At 36.9% G+C, this 26,542-nt stretch overlaps 1 protein-coding gene across 1 annotated transcript; it reads left to right on the top strand.

Moving 5' to 3' along the window:
- The first annotated feature begins 13,927 nt into the window (after window positions 1-13,927).
- LOC142630923 (uncharacterized) lies at window positions 13,928-16,453 on the top strand. Its single transcript, XM_075804983.1, has 4 exons — window positions 13,928-14,187; window positions 14,268-14,344; window positions 15,159-15,303; window positions 15,604-16,453. Exons 1-4 carry the CDS (start codon window positions 14,047-14,049, stop codon window positions 16,261-16,263), a joined length of 1,023 nt encoding a protein of 340 aa, XP_075661098.1. The 5' UTR covers window positions 13,928-14,046; the 3' UTR covers window positions 16,264-16,453.
- The last annotated feature ends 10,089 nt before the right edge of the window (window positions 16,454-26,542 follow it).

Genomic DNA, 26,542 nt, shown 5'->3' with positions numbered 1-26,542 from the left:
AAAATTTAATAAATAAAATAATAATAATAATAATAATAATAATATGGTTCTATTTGATAGTGTAATTTATTTTTGTTATTATAATAATAAAAAATTACACAAGAAGGACACCTAATTTTTATCTTTCCCAATGTCTATCTCCTACTACCACAAGCTTCTCCTTCACTTGTTGAGTAGCTGGAGAAAAATCCTCTACCGCCGATCACATGAGTTGCATTTAACCTTAGAAATTTCTAAAAAAATTCATTCAATTGCATCCAAGTTTCTCCAAATTCATCTTCTTTGCGTCACCCACACCTCATCCCATACCAAAGTAATTTTTGCTTGCGCTCCAATTTTTGCATGCCTAGAATATTCAATTAATAAAAAATGCTAGAGAGAAGAAATTTCATCAAAGCCGAGCAGAATTAGATATTACCAAGGTGTAGAGGAGATAGATGATAGCAAGGTAGCAGGCAAGACATTAGTATTTGTGAGGATATTTTAGGAATTTCAAACTTCAACCGCTTGTGTTTCACAAATGTGAATTTTTAGAGTTTTCAAAAACGTAATTTTTCAAAAAATGTAATGCCAAACGCATAGCTTCCAGCGTTTTTGATAAAAAACGCGACTTTTCATTTAGAAAATACCCCACCAAACGGAGCCTAAAAAAACATTTTTGTTGTTTGGTTTGCATAGAAAATAATAAATACTACATGTAATCCCAATTAATTATGTGTACAGGAATTTTTGTTCATGAATACAAATCCAATGAATTAAAACATTTTCTATTTTTGGGCTATTTCGAAGGCTCATATTTGAAAATTGGTCCTATAAATGGAATTTATGTGAAAATTTAAGTGAGAATAGCTTGAACCAAAAAAATCTCATTTGGAAAAGGTCAGCAATTGATCAATGACAGTCAATGATTGTCAATGGTTGATCTTTAGAGAACGAAAGTAGGATGAAAAGTGGGAATTTACGATTGGGAGAATTTTTATGCTGTGAAGTTTATTTGTGGATTTGTACCGAGTATGTAACATTCTGAATGTTCTCTTGTTCTTAAAAAGGGATGGTTTTTTTTATTTTGTTGGATTTGTTTTCCATTTACCATAGAAAGTGTTTTCTACATATTTGAGTTTCTGTCCAAGCCAAAGACTAGAAGATGTGGAAACAAAATTTTGTTGAAAAAAGCGGGGTGTAAGAAAAAAAAAAAAGGTTTTAAGTAAAATAAAAAGTAAAGGGAAAGGGAAATATAATGTTAGAAACAAAAGATGGATAATCCAACTTGAACTTTGTCTTTGATTTACGATTTCACCTTTTGCTAAGAGCTTTTTTTGTTTTTTGTTTTTGTTTTATTCGATAGTTAAGGGAGGGGGTATTTGAACCTAGGACATCTTCATTGCAAACAAAAATGTTAGGGTCAAATTTTTCATTAGTTGGCATATACTTTGACAAAATGCACTTAATTTGTATTTGGGTAGTTCTAAGTGGATTCTAGAATATTATGAAGTATGTTTTATGACAAAAACAAGTAGAATTATTGAAGACATGAAAACTATGTAAAGAAACTAGTGTGAAAAGCTGACAAGAGTAGACCTCAACACAAGCTTCTGTCGAGACATAATTAACCTTGATACAAGCTCGATATCTCTTGATCTATCTAGCTTCACAGATCCAAAAATTCTAGATCTATTTTTTGGCCTATGATGACTTATGCTTTTAGAGTTTCATTCACTAAACTTCTAGACTATATAAAAGGATTATTTTAAAGTCGTCCTCATACACAAAGACTTAATTAGAGAATCTATACATTTATTGTGAAGCTACTACATTCTTATGCACTTTAGGGTTTTGTGACTAAGTGCTTCCTTTTCTTCAAGTATATTGAAGAACTTTGCATCCATCAACAAGCTTTAAGTTGCTGGGAGATAGTCACATATTGAGATCCGTGCAAAGGGAAGAAGTTTCTACAAAATCAAGACCGATTGGGGATTGGCGTAAGATTCCTTGTACTTGTAATCTCTTTATTTTGATTAGTGATTCTTGTGAGTGGTAACCTGAAATTCACGTGGTAAGGTTTCTGTTTTGTGAGAGTTTTTCCTATTAGTTAACAAATTATCGCGTCAATTTACTTTCCACTGCACTTTAGATTATTTGGTGATTTGTTCTTGCTTCTACGATATTGCATGTAATTTGATTTAATTAATCAACTTTAGTAATTGAATTAATTAACTAGAGTCAATCTATAATCCAACAACAAAGAAGTGATACTTGAGCAATAAGACTCTTTGCGTAAGAGCTTTTGTTTTAACTTAGAACATTAATGAAATAGCAATAAAATTTCTAGTCTAGTTAACTAGTTTATATGATATTTTTTAATTGTTAATGTTACCTTTCATGCTTAATGAAGTTAGAGCAAAGAGAATATAAATCTTATGAATTTTTTATTCAGTAATTCCAAGTTCATAAATTCTTTATACTTTTATATTTAAATATACAAAACTTTGACACAATTGTATACTTTTTCTACCTAAATAAAATGTATATTGATGAGGATAATTTTCGACCAACCCTCAAAAGGGATGATCAACCCTCAAAACGGATGACTAACCCCAAAAGGGAAGACCAACCTCAAAATGGATGATCAATCCCAAAAAGGAAGACCAACCCCAAAAGGGACGATCAACCCATGGGTTGACGGATAATCCCCGATCCTAATGACCATCCCCTAAGGTTTCCATGGGGCTTGCGTGGGGCCCACTCACACATCCTTATATGAAAATTGCTTGCACATCACAGCCAAAGGCCCTACCATGCAATCCGATCTCTTATATATGAAAAGATGACCCCGAGAATCTCAAGACATTTCTCTTTACAAGGAAATTTCCTCGTACTAAGGGATTAGGGTCAGCTCTATACCGCTATATAAACCGCCAAACTTACCCCTCTTGAGGTACGTGAATTTTCCCTAGCTCTTGCACTCTTGAGTTCTTGGAGATTCTTTTATCACTAACTTAACTTTCGGAGGGTCTTTGGTCAGTACCCCATTGGTGCCCTTTGATTGGTTCTTCTCTTTTGTTCTTCAGATACTTCCATTGGCAAGTGTATGGACAATAAACTTACTGACGATTTTTATGCATCATCAGTTGGTGCCATCTGTGGGAGACGAGTGATAAGCCATATTGTTGCTTCAAAGTCAAAGAGTTGTATGGTCTTGACACGATCAATGGCCACCACCAACCAAGAGATCGGGAACCTACCCAACACATTAGAGAGGCAGGTGCAAACCCTTGCTGCAGTGGTTGAACGACTCACTCAACAGAACCATGAATTGGAACGACAATTAGAGCAACAGAATAATCAGGAGGCGAATGACCAGAATGATGGATAGGATTTGGACGAATGCGACAACAATCGTCCCCTAACGAATGATCTCCAATAAAGGGATGAACAAGAGGAAAGCAATGCCATCAGTAGACAAGACTAGTAGGATACCAGTCATCCCTTCGAGCTAGAAGTTAGCGCGTTACGCATGGCACAAGAGATGTAGATGATGAAAGATAAGATGGATATGATAATGAATGCCCTGAAGGGTCGGATGTCCACTAGCTTGGACGAACTAGTCCATTGTACCGATTCTCCCTTCACTACATTGGTCACATCCTTTGCCCTTCCAGTTAAGTTCAGAATGACACAAGTGGAATCATACGACAGATCAAAGGACCCCCTCCACCACCTAGAGTCGTTTAAAACCCTTATGCACCTGCAAGGGGTCTTGAACAAGATCATGTGCAGAGCCTTACCCATCACACTCAAAGTACCGGCTTGAGTATGGTTCAGCAAGATAGCCCCTAATTTCATCTCAACCTTCAAGGAATTAAGTGGGCTCTTCGTCACACATTTCATTGGAGGTCAGCGATACAAGAGGTCCTTGGCAAGCTTCTTAAACATCAAACAGCGGGACGATGAGAGCTTGAGGTCATACGTCACTCAGTTCAATAAGGAGGCACTACTAATCGACAAAGCCGACGATAAGGTCCTGGTTACAGCCTTTACCAATGGTTTCCAATTCAGAAAGTTCTTGTTCTCTATTTACAAGAACGAACTGAAAACCATGGCTGACATGCTATACCAAGCCATAAAATATATGAACGCCGAGGACGCTGTGATTGCTAGAGGAGGCAGACTGAAGAAGAGAGAAAAGCACGACAATCCCCATCCGGATAGAGGGAGGAAGGTAGCCTGAATGGGTGATAGAAGGGATGAACGAAGATCAAGGCCCCCGCTGGGACGAGTTGCCAACTTCACTCTGCTTAACACTTCGCTCGATCAGGTCCTGATGCAGATTAGGGATGATCCCACCTTGACGTGGCTTGATAAGTTGAAGGGCGACCAAGCAAAAGGCCAAGGAATAAGTATTGTTGCTTCCACCACAACCATGGGTCGACACCTCCGATTGCTACAACTTAAAGAAATAGGTAGAAGCCCTCATTTGACAAGGAAAATTGCAACAGTTTGTGGGGTGAGAAAGGGCAGGAGAAAACCCACCGAGGGACTAAGAGCTGAACCGATGAGTTGAGGAACGACCCAGGGCCTTACTTGGAGAGATAAGAGTGATCATCGGGGGGAGCACGATGGTGGGGTTCTTAAGGAAAGCAAGGAAGACTTACCTACGGATGGTGCAAAATTTTCAGCTCATCGGTCATTTGCCCAAGCTTACTTGGATGGATGACCCAGTGATCAGCCTCATCGAGGAGGATGCCCGACGAGTCCATCACCCTTATGACAATGCCTTGGTGATCAATCTAACCATAGCAGACTACAAAACCTGACTAGTCTTGGTAGACAATGGAATCTCAGCTAACATCCTCTACTATTTGGCCTTCCAATAAATGAGGATTAGAAAGGAGCGACTTACGCCATCGGACGTCCCTCTAGTAGGAAAGGAACAAAGCCTACTAGAAGGTCGTTCCTGTTGGATCCATTACATTGCTAGTCACCATCGGCACCTATCCTCAATAAATCACCAAAGATGCCACTTTCTTGGTAGTGGATTGCTCGTCAGCTTACAATGCCATCATAGGGCGACCAAGGCTCAACACATAAAGGGTAGCCACATCCATATATCACCTATTACTAAAGTTTCTAACAGAGTGTGGGATAAGAGAAGCCCAAGGAGATTAGGTGACAGATTGGGAATGCTATGTAGCCATGCTGGAGATGGACGAAAAAATGACCACCATGAACATTGAAGAGCGACAAGTGAATGTATAACTGACGGAGGGATTAGAGACCATCTCCCTGGATGAAGGATACTCGGATTGGGTCACTTGCATCGGCACGCAAGCTAGCCTTTTGGTCCAAAATAGGCTGATCATTTTTCTAAGGAAAAACCTAGACATCTTCACTTGGAGCCATGAAGATATGCCTGGGATCGACCCAAGCATCATGGTCCATCAGCTCAACATATCCCTATCCTTTCCACCCATTTGCCAAAGGAAGAGGGTCTTCGCTTAAGAAAGGGATAATACGATAGCTGAAGAGGTTCATAAACTGTTAGACGCAAGCTTCATTAAAGAAGTCTACTGCCCCGAATGGTTGGCTAATATGGTCATGGCCAAGAAAGCGAATGAGAACTGGAGAATGTGTGTGGATTTTATCGACCTAAATGAAGCTTGTCCCAAGGATAGTTATCCCCTCCCACAAATCGACTTCCTTGTAGATTCGACAGCTGGACACCAATTATTAAGCTTCATGGATGCTTTATCTGGTTACAACTAGATCAAGCTTGAGGAGTCTGACAAAAAAAGACATAGTTCGTCATAAGCCAAGGCCTTTTTTGCTACAAGGTCATGCCATTCGAATTGAAGAATGAAGGGGCAATGTACCAAAGGCTTGTAAACAAGATGTTCGTCCTACGGATCGGACGAAAGGTTGAGGTGTATGTAGACGACATGTTGGTAGAGAGCAAAGAAGAGGATCACTACCTGAGTGATCTTAGGGAGACGTTTGAGACTTTTTGCCTTTACGGAATAAAGATTAATCCTAGCAAATGTGTGTTCGGGGTATCATTGGGAAAGTTCCTTGGCTTCATGGTATCCCAACAGGGTATTGAAGCCAACCTTGATAAGATCCAAGCAATCTTAGAGATGAGCCCCTCGAAGAACGTTAAAGATGTACAAAGCCTAAAAGGAAGAGTTGTGACACGTAATAGATTCATCTCGTGAGCAACAGACAAATGTTTGCCATTCTTTAGAATCCTGAAGAAAGCTTTTGAATGGACCAACGAATGTTAGAAGGCATTTGAAGAATTAAAGGCATACTTGGCATCCCCACCGCTCCTTAGTCTATCAAAACTTGACGAAGAGCTTTTCTTATACTTGGCCGTATCCCCCATAGCCGTCAGTTCAACCCTGATTCAAGATGAGGGTCACGTACAATTGCTCGTATTCTACACAAGTTGAGCACTCAGGGGGCGGAAGAGAGATATCCGCCAATTGAGAAATTAGCCTTCGTTTTGATCACAGCAGCCCGCAAGCTTAGGCCATACTTCCAAGCACATACCATAGTGGTTCAAACGGACAAGGCCCTCCAGAAAACAATGGATAATCCAGAGGCCACCGGGCGATTGGTCTTATAGGCAATAGAGTTGAGTAAGTTCGACATACAATACCACCTAAGCAGCTGGGGCCTTATTTGTCATATTTTGTAGCAACTCCTAAGTCATCGGGCATATCAATGGGGATTACAAAGCCAAAGGCGAACAAATGAAAAAGTATCTCAACCTTATTAGAAGACGAACAAATCAAACCTTTGCAGTAAAATTCTTGCAAGTCCCAAGGGAAGAAAATGAGTACGCTAATCGATTGGCCAAAACTGCATCTACGGAGCATATAATGATCGATTGACAGATCCTATTTGTCATTTAGTAGTCCCCCGCCATTGAGAAATTAAAGATACAGACGATTCCAAAGGGCGCTAATTGGAAAACTTCAATCATCTCCTACGTTAAGAATGGGACCCTTCCCGAAAACCATAATGAGTTTCAACAATTGAAGGTTCGGGTAGCACACTTTGTGCTAATAGCAGATGTGCTATAAAAGAGAGGTTTCTCTCGACCATACCTAAGGTGTTTAATCCTTGACAAAGCGGACTATGTCATGATGGAAGTCCATGAAGGAGTATGTGAGAACCACTTAGGGGCACGATCATTAGTTCATAAGCTCATACGAGCATGGTACTATTGGCCCATAATGCAGAAAGATGCCCAATCTTACGTGAAGGCATGTGACAGATGCCAGCGCTTCAACAATGTCATGAAGCAGCAGTCAGAACCACTCACCCTAATGAACGCCCTATGGCCTTTCACTCAATGGGGACTAGACATCATGAGACCCTTTCCAATGGCAATGCGACAACTCTAATTCCTTATTGTGGGGATCGACTACTTCACCAAATGGGTAGAAGCAGAACCACTGACAACCATTATGGAAAAAAATGTCTGTAGCTTCTTCTGGAAGAACATCATCTGCCTATTCGGGATCCCTAGGGTCCTCGTCTTTGACAATGACAAACAGTTCAACAATGATGCGTTCAGATACTTTTACAAGCAATGGGGGATCAAGAACCATTACTCTTTACCCGTCCACCCACAAGCCAATGGGCAAGTTGAGGTTACCAACCAATCCTTGCTCAAACTGATCAAGACTCGACTAAAGGGGGTGAAGGGGATATGGCCGGACAAACTACCAAGCATCTTATGGGCGTATAGGACAACCGCTCGAACACGCACAGGAGAAACACCGTTTCCTCTAGCGTTCGGGAATGACGTTGTCATCCCCGCAGAGGTGGGAATAGCAAACTACAAGGTAGCCTACCATGACTAAGGGATCCGCCTGCATTTAGATCTACTGGACGAGGTTTGGACGGCTGCTGAGCAACGAATGACTTGATACCAAGACCTCATGGCCAAACACTATAACGCCAAGGTGAAGCCTTGACACTTCAGCATCGGGGACCTTTTTTTAAGAAAAGTAACTATGGCCACCAAAGACCCCATGCAAGGGAGGTTAGGACTCAACTGGGAGGGTTTATACAAAATCATTGATTGCAACAGGAAAGGTACCTACTACTTGGAAACACTCGACGGGCAAAAGGTGCACCATCCTTGGAATGTTGATCACCTTAGAAGCTACTATTAATAGCACACCAGCAACAGTTTATGATATTGCTTTCCTTTAAGTTTTTGTTTAAGTAGTTGACAGACCAGTTTTTTGGCTGATCAAACAGCAAATTATTAACATTTTTATTCAGTTATTTTCAAACGGAGTTATTATTACCAATAATAAGGAAGGGATTATAAAAAGCAAAGCCCTATTTCAAGGGCAAACAGATGATTAAGGATGCCTTTGCGCACCAGATCAAAATCTAAGTCCTACCTAAGGGATGGATAGATGATCAAGGATGCCCTCGTACACCTGATCAAATCCTAAGTCCTACCTAAGGAGTGGACAAACAATCAAGGTTGCCCTCGTGCACATGATTAAATCCTAAGTCCTACCTAAGGGGTGGACAGACGATCAAGGATACCCTCGTGCACTTGATGAAATCCTAAGTCTTACTTAAGGGGTGGATAGACGATTAAGGTTGCCTTCGTGCACCTGATCAAATCCTAAGTCCTACCTACGGGGTGGACAGACGATCAAGGATGCCTTCGTGCACCTGATCCAATCCTAGGTCCTACCTAAAGGGTGGACAGATGATCAAGGCTGCCCTCGTGCACCTAATCCAATCTTAAGTCCTACCTAAGAGGTGGACAAACGATCAAGGAAGCCCTCGTGCACCTGATCAAATCCTAAGTCCTACCTAAGGGTTGGATAGACGAACAAGGATGCTTTCGTGCACCTAATCCAATCCTAAGTCCTACCTAAGGAGTGGATAAGCGATCAAGGATGCCCTCGTGCACCTGATCAAATCCTAAGTCCTAACTAAGGAGTGGACAGACGATCAAGGCTGCTTTTGTGCACCCGATCAAATCCTAAGTCCTACCTAAGGGGTGGACAGACGATTAAGGATGCCCTCGTGCACCTAATCCAATCCTAAGTCCTACCTAAGGGGTGGATAGATGATCAAGGCTACCCTCGTGCACCTGATCCAATCCTAAGTCCTACCTAGGAGGTGGACAGATGATCTAGGATGCCTTTGTGCACCTGATCAAATCCTAAGTCCTACATAAGGACTGGATTGATGATCAAGGCTGCCCTTGTGCACCTGATCAAATCCCAAGTCCTACCTAAGGAGAGGATAGACGATCAAGGACGCCCTTGTGTACCTAATCAAATCCTAAGTCCTACCTAAAAGGTGGACAGATGATCCAGGATGCCCTCAAGCACCTGATCAAATCCTAAGTCCTATCTAAGGATGAACAAGGATGCCTTTGTGTACCTAGTCCTTATCAAAACTCAAGACCCTACCCAAAGGGTAGACCGACGACTAAAAGAAAGGGTGGTTGGGGGGAAATAACCAACAAGTCACAACCCTTAGTACCTAACACTGAAATAAAACCCTCTAAATCGACGATTAGGTAACTCCAAACTGATGATTGAATAAAAACTAATGTGATATAAGGAAAATTGACGGGCATCAACACTTGTGCAAAATGCATTATGAAGTAAACATAAAAGCTTTATAAATTGATAAAAAGTATAAGTGTCAACCCAAAACAAGGGGCAAAGATAACTTAAGCACAAAACAACCATCATTGTCTTTAAATTACAAACCAAAGACTAACAAAAAGGAAAAAAAGAAAAATCTCTACGGATCAGTAGGGGGGTTGTCGCTTTGCTTTTAAGGATTCACAGGGTCGTTGGCCACGCCACCAGGCCCGTTGGTTACCAAAACCTCTTCATTAGTCGCCTCATTGTCGGGAATAGGCTCGGTAGCAGGGTTCATTGGGGCATTAAGCTTGATTTGAATAAAGGAGAAATGTATGTCTGGGAACATAAGGACAGCTTGCTTGCGGAAGTACTCAAAGCCGTCCCTATAGTAACCCCCCATCTTATTGAAATAGGGTTGGGACCTTTGGTCCTCATTAATGGCCTCCTCCTTCACCTTGTCCATATGCTCATGAAGTGCTGCCACCTCAGACTTCAGATTGACATTCTCCTTTGTTAGGTCGTCGGTTTGCTGAGCCATCCCACTAAGTTTGGCCTTCAAATCAAGCACCTCCTAGCCAAGAGTCTGAGAAGACACTTTGAACTTTTTCAAAGCGTCTGCTTCAAAGCCCAAATGATCCTTCAGGTGCTTGATCGATGCCTCGCGAGATGCACAACGAATTTACAAAGCTTGCATCCTCACCAAGCCCTAATAAAAAAAGGACGGATTAATATTAAAAAAAAGGCAAATGAAATAAAAGGACTAGTCTATGCAAAGGGACAAGTTTATGCAAAGGGACAAATCTATATAAAGGGACGAATAAAAAGCATATCCTCATTATGTCATGAAGGCCGGAGTCACCCAAAGGGTCGGTCTCATGCTTCGAGCACTCGTCCAAATCAGCATCCTAAACGATGGAATGAGCGGTGTCTACGGCATACTTCTTATCCTTTACTAGCAAAGGGAGATGAGGAGGGGCAATCAGGCCTTGGGTAGTTATTAGACCTTTCCTAATCCCATGGTGAGGAGTATCAGTAACAACCTCGCGTATTTCTGGATGAGTGGATGAGCCACTAGCGCCCTTACCCGATGACTGAACGTTAGAAGTGTATTTCCTCTTTTTTGAGACATGAGGGGGGCCCGAAGATCCCCCACCTTGAGCCCTTAAAGCGGCGGCCTTCTTGATCTCCTCCTGCCTATTCTTTGCTACCTATTTGTTCTTCATGGTTTCCATCTCTGAAACCGGCGAACGGGTTAGAAAATGTATAAATTCAAACTAGAAAAAAATTAAAGCAACGAGCAAAAACACTTACGAACTCTCGAGATGCAGTCCAATCTTTGGGCTTCCTCAGAAGGGTCAGGTCCACCGTAGAAGGCGTGAAGTGTGTTTAAGTTAACAAGCCTCTTCCAAGACCTATCCTCAAAAGGTATCTTAAAGACCCTTTCCAAGAATGCTTCTTGCTCAGGAAGGATCGTCGGACACACTGTAGTTGAAACAAACAGAAGGGATACATTAGTTAAGTAAAAGATGAAAATCGATGACCCAAACAATCCAGATGACTCACCAGACTTGTTTAGAAGCCTCCAAGAGTGGTCATAAAAGGACCTTATGTTATTCCATTTACCGGGATAACACACCCAATTGACCCCTTGTACGAAAAAGAACCTAGCCTTCCACTGATGATTGGAATCTAGCATATCATATATCAACCTCAGGGCAGCCCGATGACACACGAAGTTGTAAAAACCCTTGGATCGAGGTATCCCTTGGGGTTTATAAAAATAAAAAAACTCCTCTAAAGTTAAAGAGTGATGGCCTCCACTAAGCTAACCCCACAACACCTTTGCCCCAATAAAGATCCTCCAAGCATTAGGGGTTATCTGTCTGATGGACACGGCCATAAAGGAGGCTAACTGACGATGAAGGGAGGAAATGGGTAGACGAAACCCTGCTATGAAGGCGGCCTCGTGAAACCCTACATCAGATGACCTCCCATTATAGCACTTTTCCACTATGTCGCCCTTCCTAATAGGCACATTGTTAGGTATTTGGAAACAGGGCCTTAGCCTATTGAAGACCTCATCACTCATGTCAACTGGGAAATCATGGATGGACCAGTCATCGGGAAGGATAACCTCCCTTGGACGTCACCCTAAAGGATTAGCTTCCTCCGAAGAGGGATCAAACGTCGACTCCCTATCAGAAACCGACAAATCGTCTGATGAGTACCCAAGCCTAGAATGACTAGATAAGTCGTTGCCTGAACCTATGCAGATCGACGAGGTACGATCACTCGTCACTTCACTATCTCTAGACATCTCTCACCTACAGGCGGCGAATGAAAGCTAAGATTCTACTCTACTTTCTAAGTGTGTAGCTAACAAACAAAAAAGGAGAGACAAAAGAAGGAGGGAAAAGAAAAAAGAAATCAATGAAGCATACCTAAGAAACAAATGAACGATAAACTGACAAAGCAAAGGAACTGACAATTGAGCTTTGGGATCGGAATGGAAAATTTTCAGGTAATGGGGACAATAATGGCATTGAACTATTTATAGGATGGCCTGGCACAAAAAACGAAGCGTCACGACATTTGGCTCCACAATCCAGAGAGTGAAATGTGTCTCTAGCCTTGTCAGAAGGGCATAATTACCCTTATTTATGATGCATGACATTAAGGCAAGGCATTAATGACAAATCCACGACCCGTCGGCCATCTCGACGACTCACGGAGTAGGGAGCAGCTGATGAAGATAATTTTTGACCAACCCCAAAAGGGACGATCAACCCATGGGCTAACAAATTAGGTAATCCCCGATCCTGACGACCCATCCCCTAGGGTTTCCATGGGCATGCGTGGGGCCCACTCACACATCCTAACATGAAAATTGCTTGCACATCACGACCAAAAGTCCTACCATGCAATCAGATCTCTTATATATGGAAAGGTGTTCTCGAGTATCTCGACACCTTTCTCTTTACAAGGAAATTCCCTCGTACCAAGGGATTTGAGTCAACTCTATACCACTATATAAACCGCCAACCTTACCCCTCTTGAACTACGCGAATTCTCCCTAACTTTTGCACTCTTGAGTTCTTGGAGATTTTTTTTATCACTGACTTAACCTTTATAGGGTCTTTGACCGATACTCCACCGGTGCCCTTTGATTGGTTCTTCTCTTTTGTTCTTCAGGTACTTCTATTGGCACATGTGTGGATGATCAACTCACTGACAATTTTTGTACATCATCACATATCTTATTCATTTTTTATTTATGAATTCCATGTTCATAGTTTACGGTTTACTTTACTGTTCCTCCCTCCAATTCTATAGCTAGTAAATATGCTATAAAATATAAATATCCGGAATAGTCTTTTGTATTTGTCATTAGTGCAGACCACATGGGTAGACTAGCAATGGGATGTATGTTATACAGTCTCATATTAATTGTAGACGTTTAACCACAACATAACATTGTGCATGTTTAGACTCAATTCACATGATGAGTTTGGACAACATTTAAATTTAAAAAAAAAAAACCAAAACAATGACATTAACATCAATTTTGTAGCTAAACTTTATCCTATCAATTAATTTTTTTTTAGAGAATTTCAACTTATGGCATCCACTCCTGATGAAAACTCTTTATTATTAGGCCAAAACACCAATCAGTTTTTGGTGTAGGTGAGGGTTGAATTCTAGATCTCTTATACAACTATCAGTAACATTATTAGTTGAACTAACTAAAACCCAATTGTCCAATCAATTAGGACATTTTTCCCACCATAGAACCCAATCCCCTCTCTTCTTTCAGCCTAATTCCCACTATTCAACACCCACATCATCAAACCATACTCTTTCAATAATCTCAGCAATGAACAAAATTTCTCTCCAACTTAGTTTGAAGAAAAACTCTTCAAACTTCTCATATATCTCTTTTTGTTTTTTGTTGTAAATTTTAAAAATCTAACCATTAAATTTTTATGTTCTTAATATACATATAAAATTTCGTTCAAATAAGATATTATTTACTATTCGATCAATAAAATTATTTTTTATACATATTTTTAGATCACAAAAATTTAAAATTTTAACATTTATTTAATAATATAGCAATTGTTAATCTCTAATTTCCTTAAAATTTTGCAAGCATATAAAAAATATAATAAAAAGATGCAATCCAATAATTAAAATTTTAAAATTCACACCTAATATCAAAATATACGATAAATTTAAAATTTAAAATTTAAAAGGTTTCTCTAAGATCAGCAACTATCCCCGCCACCGTATCAAAATTAACACCCAGCAACTTAACTCTTCAAAATAAAGACTCAAGTCCAACCCGGTTGCCCATACCGATATGTGGGTATCCGACTAGTCCGCCATTCTGCAATCGCAGTCACAGGCAATGGTGAATACAAGATCAAACTCGGCCTCTGCTAAAGCTCCACACCCAAATGTATCACCAAAACCGGAAATAAAGTATGAGAACCCCACGATATACCTAACCCGCACCACCTCCATCGTCTCTTCCTCACTCTTCAAATCTGTAAGTATCTTTGCTTTTTTGTTTTGTTTTTGTTTTGTTATTTATTATTATTATTTTTTGCCTTAAAATTTGTTGTACAGGTTTTACTGAATGATTGGTGGCTGGAGAAGCCTGCTAATGGCAAGGGTTTAGCTGTTGGAGGGTTTGCTTCTTTAGAGTAAGAGGGCTTTTCACTTTTCACTTTTCACTTTACTCTTTTTTTTTTTTTTCCATATAATAAAAATGTTATCTTTGTGTGATATTTGAAGAAATTTGAGAGTAATGAAGAGAACCCAGATGGGAATTTGGATGTTGTTTAAGTTTTTAGAGTAGTTGTAGTTTGAATTATGGATTATTATAAATAAATAAAAAAATCTCATCATTCCCAGTGAGAAAATGACATTTTTTTTTTGGATTATTAGGAAAGAACAAGAGGGTTATCTGTTTTATATGATTGTTCTATAATAAAATCAATTGGGAAAATATTTTTATTGTTTCTTTTTTGATTTTATGATTCTTTGTTTCCTTAGAGATGTTTTATGTGATGGGTTTCAGTTTACTAAACTGGTAAAGTTTCTGATAGTTGAATAAGATATTTAGGATTCAATCTCCGCTTATATCAAAAAGTCATTGGTGTCTTGGTTTCACGATAAAAAGCACAATCATCAAAAACAGACACCATAGGTTGAATTTCTATCATAAAAATAAAATAAAATAAAAGCTTTATGTGGGAGAAGGAAATACAATTTGAGTTAGAGTTTATTGGAGATTTTCATCAGAAAAGTAGATATTCTGTTGATACTATAAAATTGAACAGCCCCACAAGAGATTTACACTTAAAAAAGAAAAATAAAAAGTTGAGTGGATTTTGTCTGCTGATGAATGTTGGCTAATCATATCATTATTGCAAATTTATTGTTATTTCTTAGATTGTTGTACAAACAATCCCTTGTTTATTTGATTATTCTTAATTCCTTTGAGTTCCTTTACAGGAGAGTAGGAACAAGAGTTTTTCGCTCTGCTGCAGTTTCCAAGAGACATGATACCGTCACCCTTGAGACAGCAGATGGCATCAGCATTACAATATGTAATTTCATAAATAGTTCTCGAACACATCAAAATGGCTTTGGTTCGGAGGTATGTAATTCCTTCTTGTTACATTACTGGCTGCATGATATAACTTTCATCTTGAGTATAATTACGGGTTGAAAATTGAGCATCACTCAAGTGAGATGAAGACCTACTTGGACTAGTATTATAGGCTGGTACGAAAGTTTTAATATTAAGTAAAAATGGAACCATGCTATTAAGAGTTAGACAGTAATTTTTTATTTTTCCCCTTTTGGCTATATATCTGTATTATTAATAATGTCTATAAATGTTCTTGTTAACATGTTCTTTTAACATAAGTTCAAATTCTTAATTCTGATGTGAAAGGTATGCAATCATTTCCGGTTTGGATTTCCTTATAACTGGGAGGAATATGCTGTTGGTTGTTCTGGTGACAAACATAGGGCTTCGGCTTCTAATGAGTTCAACATGTCTTCAGGTGACAGTGCAAATAAAACTTTGCCATTTTCTTTCAATGATCTCCCAGTGACCAGAATACGTGATCTCTTACTGCCCTCTTTTGGAGACCCAGAAAATTGTTTGCTAACAAAGACCATTTTCAATAATATACTTGGAAAATCCAAGGGAAAAAATGTGGATTCTGGGTCAGATGAGACCCCAGTTAATCAAAAGGAGACTAAGGTTGATAATAAGTTCGACAATGATAATAGTATTTTGAATTTAAGGGATCTGACAAAAGAAGAACATCAGAAAGCCAGTTGTCATTCTGAGATGGCCATGAATGTCCTCGCCTCAACTAGAGGTGTTTGCACAAGAAGCATGACTAGATTGAAGAATTCTGGGGTGAAACAAACAAGAAGCATGACTAGAGGTGTTTCATCAAACTCTCATGGTAAGAGTACAAAAAGTGCTTCAAACGTGAGTCATCCAACCAACTCATTAGGAGAGAATAGTGTATCCGTAGTAACTGCTGTTAAACGTAAATTAGGAAGACCAAGAAGGAGTCTGAGCTATCTAAACAAATGATCTGTAAGGAAAATTCTTAACCAGTTACTGAGAGCTATTAGTTGAATTACTTTGCAAAGAATGCTGCAAATGTATAAGAGAATCACACCTACATATCAGTTAGTAATATAACGTTTCAGTTAAGATATTATATTATGTTTTATTTGACTGCTAAGATTTTGCGGAAAATACTGCAAGCTGCTTATTTTTATTGTCTTTTCATTAGTTGTAGGATGGCAAAGACTTGGATGTTAGTCATTTTTTCTAGGATATCTTGAATGGTCTTAAAACTTAATATTTTAGCTCATAGGATGTCATTCTTTGTCATTTCATTGTAAAGGTTTTTATTATCTGGTTGATGAAGTTGTTCATCATTGTTTTGATGGAAGTTCTGTCTTTGCCTTTCGTTTGCAATAATTGGCTAGTGTTGATGTGGACAGGACATGATATTCATTTTACCAGTTCCCCGTCAGCATTTAAGCCTTCTAAGAAGGAAACACCAACGCATTTAGTAATGAACTATGCCCAAAGGGAGGAATAGTAACTTCTTATTATAATTTCCTAAACAAACATTTTGTGGGATTCCAATGTCAAAATTTGTCGCCTATCTAATGGTTTTTTAGGTGTTGAAGTAGGTGATAAAGTTTGTCAAGACCCTACTTTGTTATATTGATACACCAAAACCCTTCAAAGCAGATGCAGCACCACAAACACTAGCATTTCTTTTTCTTGGCCATAGACTAGCTTTCTGTGAAGTCATGAAAGTAATAATATCTTCAATAGTTCATTTTGTATAAAGTTGAGCAGTTTTTACTGACAAATTTGCTGCCCCTTCAACGTACTTCGCTATAGAACATATTACAATTTATACTTAGAATCTCCAATGTGCAACAAAGCCTAGGTCTTTGGTAGATTAGAAGGGCAATTACTGCTAGATTTATGGAATGGTTTAATATTTTCCTCAAGCCATAATCTGCATGGTCTTTGAGATAGAATACGAAGTTATTTTATTCTAGAAAACTTTTGGCCAATCAAAGATGCATTACAGAATATGGTCCTAGATGTGACTGTGTAGGCAGTTCCAGCCAGTATTGAGGCTTATATGAATCTACTTGTATTACATTATGGTTGATGCTAGAGCTTCTCTTATGCATTGTGAATTGTGGTTATCAACTTCTCCAAGGGTCTAATTTTGTCGATTTTAGAAATAATCAAGAGTGATTATTGATTCATTTTTTAGGGAATTTGAATGTTCTTGGCATTGCTAATTGGTTGCTAAGAAACCAATGGATGATCATTTTTGTCAGTAAATAAGGCTTTAAGAAGAAGAAAATGTAGGACTTACATCAAACTGAAACATGTTTGCTTGGAAACCTTCTTTGTCTGGAGGGAGAAAAGCATAGGTTCAAGCCAATCGAATAATATGCTATGTTGTTGAAAATGATTACAAAGGTGTATGTGTTTATGAGAGAGAGAGAGAGAGAGAGAGAGAGAGGTAAGGAAAGTATTAGAGGGAGGTAGATTTATGGCCTGTTTGGAAGTTTAGAGAGGGAGGAAAGTAGAGGAGAATAGAGGGGAGGAGAGTAGAGGGGAATGGTTATCCTCTACTTTGTTTGGATGTTTTTTAAATTAGTAAGGAAGAATGGAGTAATTAGCCCTTCTTCTTGTTTGGATGTTTTAAAAATTAGGATGGAAAGGAGAGGAAATAATTTAAATAGACAAATTTACTCCTATTTGAAAATGGACTTGCAATATTAGTCTATGATTAATTTGTTAGATTAAATAATTATGACTATATTATTTCAATTAAAAAAGAGTGATCTAAATTATTATTATTATTTTTGATAACTAAATTATTATTAATATTTTATTTAAAAAATCAGAACAAACTAAATTATTTTTTAAACAATATAAACTGTCAAAAGGAGAAGCAAATGTTGTCGTTCTAACAAAACCCATAAACCCATCTCACACCAGACACTGCAGCTCGTGCCAGAGCTCACCTGAGCAATTCATTTCTAAGATATATATATATATATTTGTAATAATAATAAAAAAAGTCATGAAATAAAAAAGCAGATCTCTTTTGATTTTGCAATGAAAGTGAAACACAGTGTTGGCGAGCTCAAAGTCCACATACAGCGCATAATGAAGATGAGAGACGTTGTGCTATGTGTATTGATCGCACTCTTCTCTTCTCTCTCACCTGCTTCCGCTAATTTCCATCCATGGCTGCGGTGGCTTCGTCGAGGTCAATCACTATTCACTATGCTCTCTCTCTTCAACACCACTCCATTTGGTTAAGAAAAGTATAGGATAAAATTCGAATCATTTTATTAGGTTTGAATTGAAATTTTTAGTAATCAAACGGACGATTGTAATATAAAACACAAATAACAGTTTATTTTATATAATCTGTTTGTAATTTTGTTAATTTAAAAAAGGTAAATTGGAGAATTCATTTAGTCAATAATTTATCTACTCTACTCTTTCTCCAAATCTCTCCAATTTGGGGGAATTAAAAATGAGGAGTTAGAGGTAGTTGAAACCCCTCCAAATCCCTCACTTCCTTCCTTAAAAAACTTCTAAATAAAGTAATTGAATTACTCTCCCTCCCTTTACTCTACTCTCCCTCATTTTTTAAACTTCCAAACAGGCCATTAGTGTATAGCAAATCTGTGTTGGAGCTGGTTCTCTTCATCATCCTATAGAGATGTGCTGCGTTTTTATTAGCCGTTGTTGAGTCTTGAAAAAAACACACACTATGGACATAGTACTCCATGCACACGTCTGTGTATTAGTGGTCTTCGATAAGAGTTTGAATTTAGTAAGGATAATGTGTAAAACTCATATTTAACATCATTTAATAAGAGATTGTCACGTCAACTTTTTACATAAAATTCAATTTATTGTACTACACTTAATAATATCTCAATAAACTCTCAATTTGGTTGAATTTATATGGGTATTAGAATTGATTAGGTGTGGTTATGCTTATTTTTAAATATGTAATAAAATTATGTAGCATATTAAGATTGAAGAGTGTAAACTTGAGTTTACACCCCATACTTATAGAATGTAGAATGCGTTTGGATCCATGTTTCCCAGGTACGTTTGCCTTTTTTTTTTTTTTTTTAGACTAGAGCCTGGTGCACTGTTCATGGGACATGAACAGTGCACCAAGGCATATGAACAGTAAAAAAAGAGTGAACAGTATTTTTTTACACATTAAAAAATTATTTTGCTACAGTGTTTTCAGTTTTCAATAACAAGTTTTATCCAAATAGACCCTTAATCTCGTAAAAAAAAAAGAAAAAAACCTCAAGAAATGCTAATGTATCATATCTTTAACCTTACATGGAATCTCAATGGTGTGTTGTAGTAATTTGACAACACTATGCATTTCAACAAAAATAACAAAAATAATACATGCGGCGGACCTTATCATAATGGTCCATAGCAGACCCCAAACCCTCCGATCCATGCTCCACAAACCTACTTGAAACATTTTCAAAATTTCCCCCCACTATTTACACACTATATTCAACATTTGAAATAGCAATTGCATCTAGCGTGAATGAGGCCCTCACAAATTCCACAACGCGCTTGATCAAGGCTCCTGCATTTCCAGTCACAATTAATTGAATTTCTACATGAACCATGCCAAAGTTGGATTAGTTGTGAACAACTGAGGTCACTCTCACATACAGGAGGCAAGTATTCCCCTGTAAGTGCTATTTCATAAAACAAAAGGGATATTATATTAATTTACATTGGAAAATAATTAGAATATACTAAGTGTTATATATTGATTCCAACAAAATAATTAGCAAACACCTTACGTGCAAAATTGTTTGACAACAATATGATCACCTTTGTTTTGAATTGATTTAAAATCATAGTATAGCTACTTGTTAGAGCTATACATATTTATAAATCAACTCACCTATTCTCTATTGAAAATAATAATAATAATAAATGATCCCACCAACGTTTGTAAGGAGGATGGAGATGATGAATACGAAACAGATGTAACCTACTCTGTCCATGTTTTTCACTATTTTGCACTAATGCCAAATAAGAAAGACTTTCACTGCTATTTATAACATAAATTGCTATGTTTCATCATTAAATCTAACTAGTCACAGAAATAGGCGTAACATTTTAATAAGTTATTCACGGGAAGTTCGAGTTATATATCAAAAGGTGCTGAAAACCCAACTGAGACACTTCATTAGTTTTACTACATTGCGAGAGGGAGAGAGCATGGCTCTTTACAATTAGCTAGTTTTCTTTAGCCTTATGAATTTCTCAAATGTCTTCAAAAGCCACCGATGTGTTTAAGGCCATTCTCATAAGTGGGACGACACCTTTTTTGGGCTGGCTTTCTAGCAATATTGTTAATGAGAATTTTTGTTCCCTAAAAATGGAGTATGGAAAAGTCTACAAAATTTTCAATATTCGGGGATAGAAAATTAAGGTAACCTTGCAAAGATGTTGAATGACAATATCATTGCTCTTCTAATTGACATCATATGCCATTGTTCCCATGACAGACCCAGACTGTCATATTCCGGACTCAAATCAGTTATGTAGTGTCGATATTGTATTTTGTTTGACCCCAATTTACATGCCAAAACAAATGCCAAAATTCAAAAAAATCCAAAAAAGGTGCAAAATGCAAGTTTCAAAGCCAAAAAATGGGTAACAAATAAACCCATGATCAGATAGTGGATTAAAGGGTCACAACATTCAAAAACCCTTTGAGAGCAATTAAGACCAAAAACCCAAACCGGGTATGGTCAAAAAGTTGACTTTTTGATTTGACCGATGATCGTGTTGAATCTTAGACCATCTTGTATGTCATATTTTCCCCTTCAAAATGATAGTTCATGAGACAAAATCAGAGTTAAAACAGATGAGATATCAACAAAATACCAAAGCCTTGATTAAATACTTCACTTTTTCATGTAAAACAGGCTGTTTTTTGACCAATTTTGTGCAAAACACTGTATTGATTGGTTAAGAATTAGAGCGATCCGGCTGAACTAGCTTGAAGTATGAGGTCTCTATCATCTCTCATAAAAAGGGCTCGATGATATTTGCGAAGGATTGGAAGGAATAAATTTTTAAGGAAAACGTCACAAAATTTCCTGCACTGCGTCACCTCTCTTCCAAATGCGGTATCCTGACAACTGTAGCTCAAATCTCACAAAGTTAGAACTTATGGAAACTAGACATCCAGAGATTTCTAGGGATATAAAGTTTGAAGAAAACGGAGCTTGGAAAGACCTCTAAACAGTTGCACGAAGATCGTACTAGAAACCGGGAAAAAGACTAAATAGCCTGCTTAGGTAGCAAAAATGGGAGGCTATGTAATGGTGTACCAAAGCACCATCACATAGCCGCCAAACACCTTGGGCAGCTTTGTGATGGTGTACAAAAACCAGAAAAAAAAAATAGAGTTTTTGGGAGGAAAAATAAGAAAAATACTGGAAAATTCTGAAAAACACTAGGAAATTTTGAAAAATTTTTCTCTCTCCTCTTTTTAGGAAACCCACCACAAAAATCTAGCTTCTCACATTTTATTTGTAATCTTTGTGGGTAAGGTGCAGGGATGGGATAGTTTATTTAATAAAGATACCCATCCCATTTCTCTCTTCTTCTTCCTATGTAAACATCATCCATTTTTATATATATGAAGTTCCCTTTATTTACTTTTTCTCTTTACTTTATTGCTTTAAATATTAAGCACTTTTTTGTTTTTTGTTTTTTGTTTTTTTGTTTTTTGTTGTTTTGAGAATCAGATATTAAGCACTTTATTGTTATGATTGTGTATATCTATCTCTCTTTTCCTTTATGCTTATATTTATTTGTTGTTGATTGTGATGTTCTTGTTATGTTCCAAGATGGGTATTGAACCATCACCTAGACCTAACAAGGATAGTAACCTTAGGGGGAAGAAATCTTATTTCTTCTAGGCATCTAGAGACTTTTTATGTTCTTGCTCATATAATGTCATCCCTTTTATATTAATTCTATTCCCCCTTCCCCTTTACTTTACTGTCATCCATTTTATTTTAGTGCTATTAACCCTTCCCCTTTACTTTTATTGTCATCCATTTTATTTAATGTTCTTCCCCCTTCCCCTTCACTTTAATGTCATCCCATTTAATTTTTGCTAACCCCACTCCCCTTTTATTTGTAGCACTTCTCTCTCTCTCTCTCTCTCTCTCTCTCTCTCTCTATATATATATATATATATATATATATATATATATATATATATATATATATAATCATCTATGAAAAAAGATTTTCTATCTATCCCTTTTAAACCTTACGTAAAGCACAATTTGGAAATGTTGTCTTAAGGATGGTTGATGACTCAAAACTCCCATTTATTTTTGACAAAGCACCTATAAGGCTTGAAAGAGATTAAAACTTATTTAAGAGGGATCTCTTAAAAATCTTTTTAATGAACCTTTACATTGACTTGTCATTTAAATTCATGTTCTTTACTTTTATTGTCATTTAAATTTCAGCACTTTACTTTTTCTTGTCATTTAATTTTCTAGCAACTTTATTTACTTTGCCTTTATTTTTCTTGTACTTATTTACTTGTCTTTAAGTTTATAGCACTTATATTGTTGTGTGCTCTTTACTTTTCTCATTAACATTGTTGCCATAAATTGATAGCTTAGGTGGACAAATTCATTTAGTGTGCTTTTTTAAGGAAATGATTAAAAAAAAAAGTTTTATTCCCCTTTTAAGGTAGTCTTTTTAACCATCGCACACCCTTGATACAATAGTCATTTCACAAGTATAACTACTTGTGAGGTGGAGGTGGAGGTGGAGGTGGAGGTGGAGGGGGGGGGGGAGAAGGTTCAAGGTTCAAGTTTTTCGGAGGGAGTTTTGCACATATATACACTTAAATTAAGTTAAAGTAGAAATTCTATCTTGTATTTTTATTATAAATAAAATCATTTCTTTACAATTCCTCCCTTAAACTTTTTTTTTTAAATTTTTCTTTCAAACAAAAAAAAAAAAGTTTTCTTTCCTTTAAAAATGTTCTTTCTAATATATATATTCCCTTCACTTAAAAAAAAAAAATCCAAAAATGTAGCCCTTTTTTAAAAATCCTTCTTTCTTCAAAAAGAAAACGTTTACTTTTACCACGTTGGAAACTTTTTTTTTTTTTTTTTTCTAAAATATGATGAAGAAAGTCTTTTGAACGCCAGCAAAGCTTTAAAATTAATATTTCCTTGTCTTCAAAGTCATGGAATTTTTGGAACCCAAACTTTTACTTTTGAAAATAAAACCCATGAGCTTTTTTCTCTTTTAAAAATCTTTTGTGTTCAAAATAATTTTTCCCCACAAAAGTTTTCCAACATAAGCCTTTTTCTTTAACAAAAAAGTCATGGCAATTTTTTTTTCCCAAATCTTTTCAAAAGAAAAACCCATGAATTTGCTTAAATAATAAAAGAGTTTTTAGTCCTCTACTTTTATAAAAATATTTTCCAAAATAAAGCTTTTCCTCCAAATCTTTTTCTCAAACAAAATCATGGGATCTTTTAAAAGCTATACCTTTTTTTTTCCCTAAAAAATAAACCCATAAATCTTTTTAAAACTCCCCTTTTTTAGTCTGCTTAAAATTAATGCTTTCTTTTCTTAAAAAAAAAAAGATTATTTTTTAGAAAATTGCAAGTCCCCCAAACTTTTCAATTTCTATGGTCTTTTCAAAAAAACCCCTTTCCTTTAAAAATGAAGACTTATTTTCAAATCTCTTCTTGTTCAAAAGAAATCTCTTCTTCAAAAATTGATGAAAATAGCTTCTTCTTCTTCTTCTTTTTTTTTTTTTTTTTTGTTGAGATTTCCTCTTTTCAAAACGTAATCTTTCTAAAGTTGTGTTCTTCCCAAACCTTTCATTTTAAAGAAAATATAAGACTAACGTTGTCACAAAAAAAAAAAAAAAAAAAAACTTTTTCAAACTTTCTCACGCATTGTTATTTAAAACTTTCTTCAGGATTACATATTTAGGGATTTGTGCCTGTGATTAAATGCCATTAAACCGATAGGCAACAATCAAGCATCCATAGTCCATTTCTTTTCTTTGTGACTAACACATTTTCATTGTCATCTTTTTTTACATGGTAAAAATGAGAAAACAAGGTGGATGACAACAAGGTGCTTTCCCTCCAACCCTCTTCTCTTATTTTTACGTTGTAATTTATCCTTATATAATATTTAATATTCACATGTTAGTTACATAATAAATAAATACTCACATGCTATTGTATATGTCATTTTTGGCTAAATGTCCCTCACATGCTATTTATGTATATATCTCACATGCTTTGATTGTAAATATTCTTTGACTTAAACACTCACATGGTATAATACAAGTAAATAAATACTCACATGTATGTGTGTGTGTGTGTGTGTGTGTATTGGTTGAGCAAAATATTTTCAAAAAAACAAAATGCCAAGTATCCTATTTCTTCACCAAAAGATAATGTTTGAATTAAATTAAAATGAGATACTATCTTTTTCCCCACACATAACCGAACTTCCAAATTCAAGATCTTTGGTTTGAAACTTTTGGTTTACCTTAATTAATAAACCTTTAAAATTGGTTTAGTTAATTAGGTAACTTAAAAAGAATTAGACAAATAGGTGACCAATCACACCTAATACAAAACAAATGGTTGGTAGCAACTCCTAAAATAAAAGTAAAAAAAAGGGACTCAAAAACACACACCTCACCCTAGAAATACAAGCACATAAAGAGTCACGTCGCTAAGGACTCAAGGTGCGATAAACAAAAAGAAATGGGAGAAAAGCCCTAAACCGGCTTTTCTTTTTTCTTTTTTCTTTTTTTTTTCTCCCCTCTTTTGCGGCATGCACACACAACTAAGAGAGAGAGCTAACCTACTAAGCAAAGCAAAGCTATTGACTTCATTGATATAGAACAGACAACATAGGCATTATTGGAACAACGAGGGCATTGGAAATTATGGTGCAAGATCAAGGGGTGCTAGTAAAACTCATCTAGGCGACAGTCTTAGAATTGTATGAAACTTGGAGAGTTGAAGAGAAACAGTCTTCTAATCAAGAATCGAATGCAAGATAGTTATCAAATTAATAAAAACTCAAAGTTTTCTCTATTTTCTTTGGTGGATTCTAGACCTATCTCTGTGTGGATTCAAGGAACCCCTTGTACTACCATAAGCTAACAATTTGGTTTCTATTCCATCTAAGAGAGGATCATGTATATTTTCTTATAATTTAACTGACATCAATCACTGAGGAAAACTCATGGCCCCAGTATCGCTCTTGTTACCGTTGTTTAAGTAAAATGAAATTAGAGATTATTTTTATAGAATGTATTGACCTAGTTACAAATTTTAATGATTAAGGATTTTTGTCTATTGTCTTTGAATGGGTTATTTTGTTAATATTTTCTCATTTTTATTGTCGTTATTTGGAATTTTACTTTTTGTTAAAATGGTGGCCCAATTTCAAACCAATAACAGCTAGCCACCTAGGATTTGTTGTAATTTTTTGTGACAATTGTAGACACCTCATTGTATACACTTTATGACTTGAGCCCCCGTTCTCCAATGACGATAACACTAGAAGGTCTAGGGCCTAACTATGGAAAATCTTTATTTGAAGGACGCTTTTTGGAAAGAGAAAAACCTTGCAGAAACCCTAAGGGTGTGTACGCGGCCTTAAGCCTACGTATGCATCCTTAACTCGTGCGTATGTAGCCACGAGCATGGGTACACACCTAGAATCCAGATTCTATATAAGACAAGTTTTTATGATAATTAGGGCAAAGGCAATCCCACATCTCTTGGAGGTGCCCTTCTATTTGAACACTATAAAAAGGCCCTACAGCCTTTTTCCTAAAAACACTTAGAATCTACTCCAAAAAAAAAAAAAAAAGTGATTCAAGAGAAACTTTTTATTTTGAAAAGCATCCTAAGCTAAAGTTTCTTGGCTGGGACTTATTTTAGTCCAAAGCATCCCATTAATTTGTTCAATGACACTGATAGTTATATATGTAGGAAATGGCGAAGCCTTGGTTACAACAATACTTTAGACACTGCCCTTTGCAGGTAAAGGTGCATTATAATCACCTATGAAAACCTGACCTTATTCACCTTCACCATCCTTTCTAATTTCATCAAAGTAGTCCTCTTAAGCATTGTCAGTTAACATAAGGCAAACCAACCAGAAGAGGGATGAATCAAGGGATAAAAAGGCACCACCTCCAAGGAGGCCAGTCTTGGCA

The sequence above is a fragment of the Castanea sativa genome, chromosome 4, assembly GCF_040712315.1.
Source record: "Castanea sativa cultivar Marrone di Chiusa Pesio chromosome 4, ASM4071231v1".
Classification (NCBI taxonomy): Eukaryota; Viridiplantae; Streptophyta; class Magnoliopsida; order Fagales; family Fagaceae; genus Castanea; species Castanea sativa.
The sequence above is the reverse complement of the archived record's forward strand: the minus strand, read 5'-3'. Positions and strand labels throughout refer to the sequence as shown.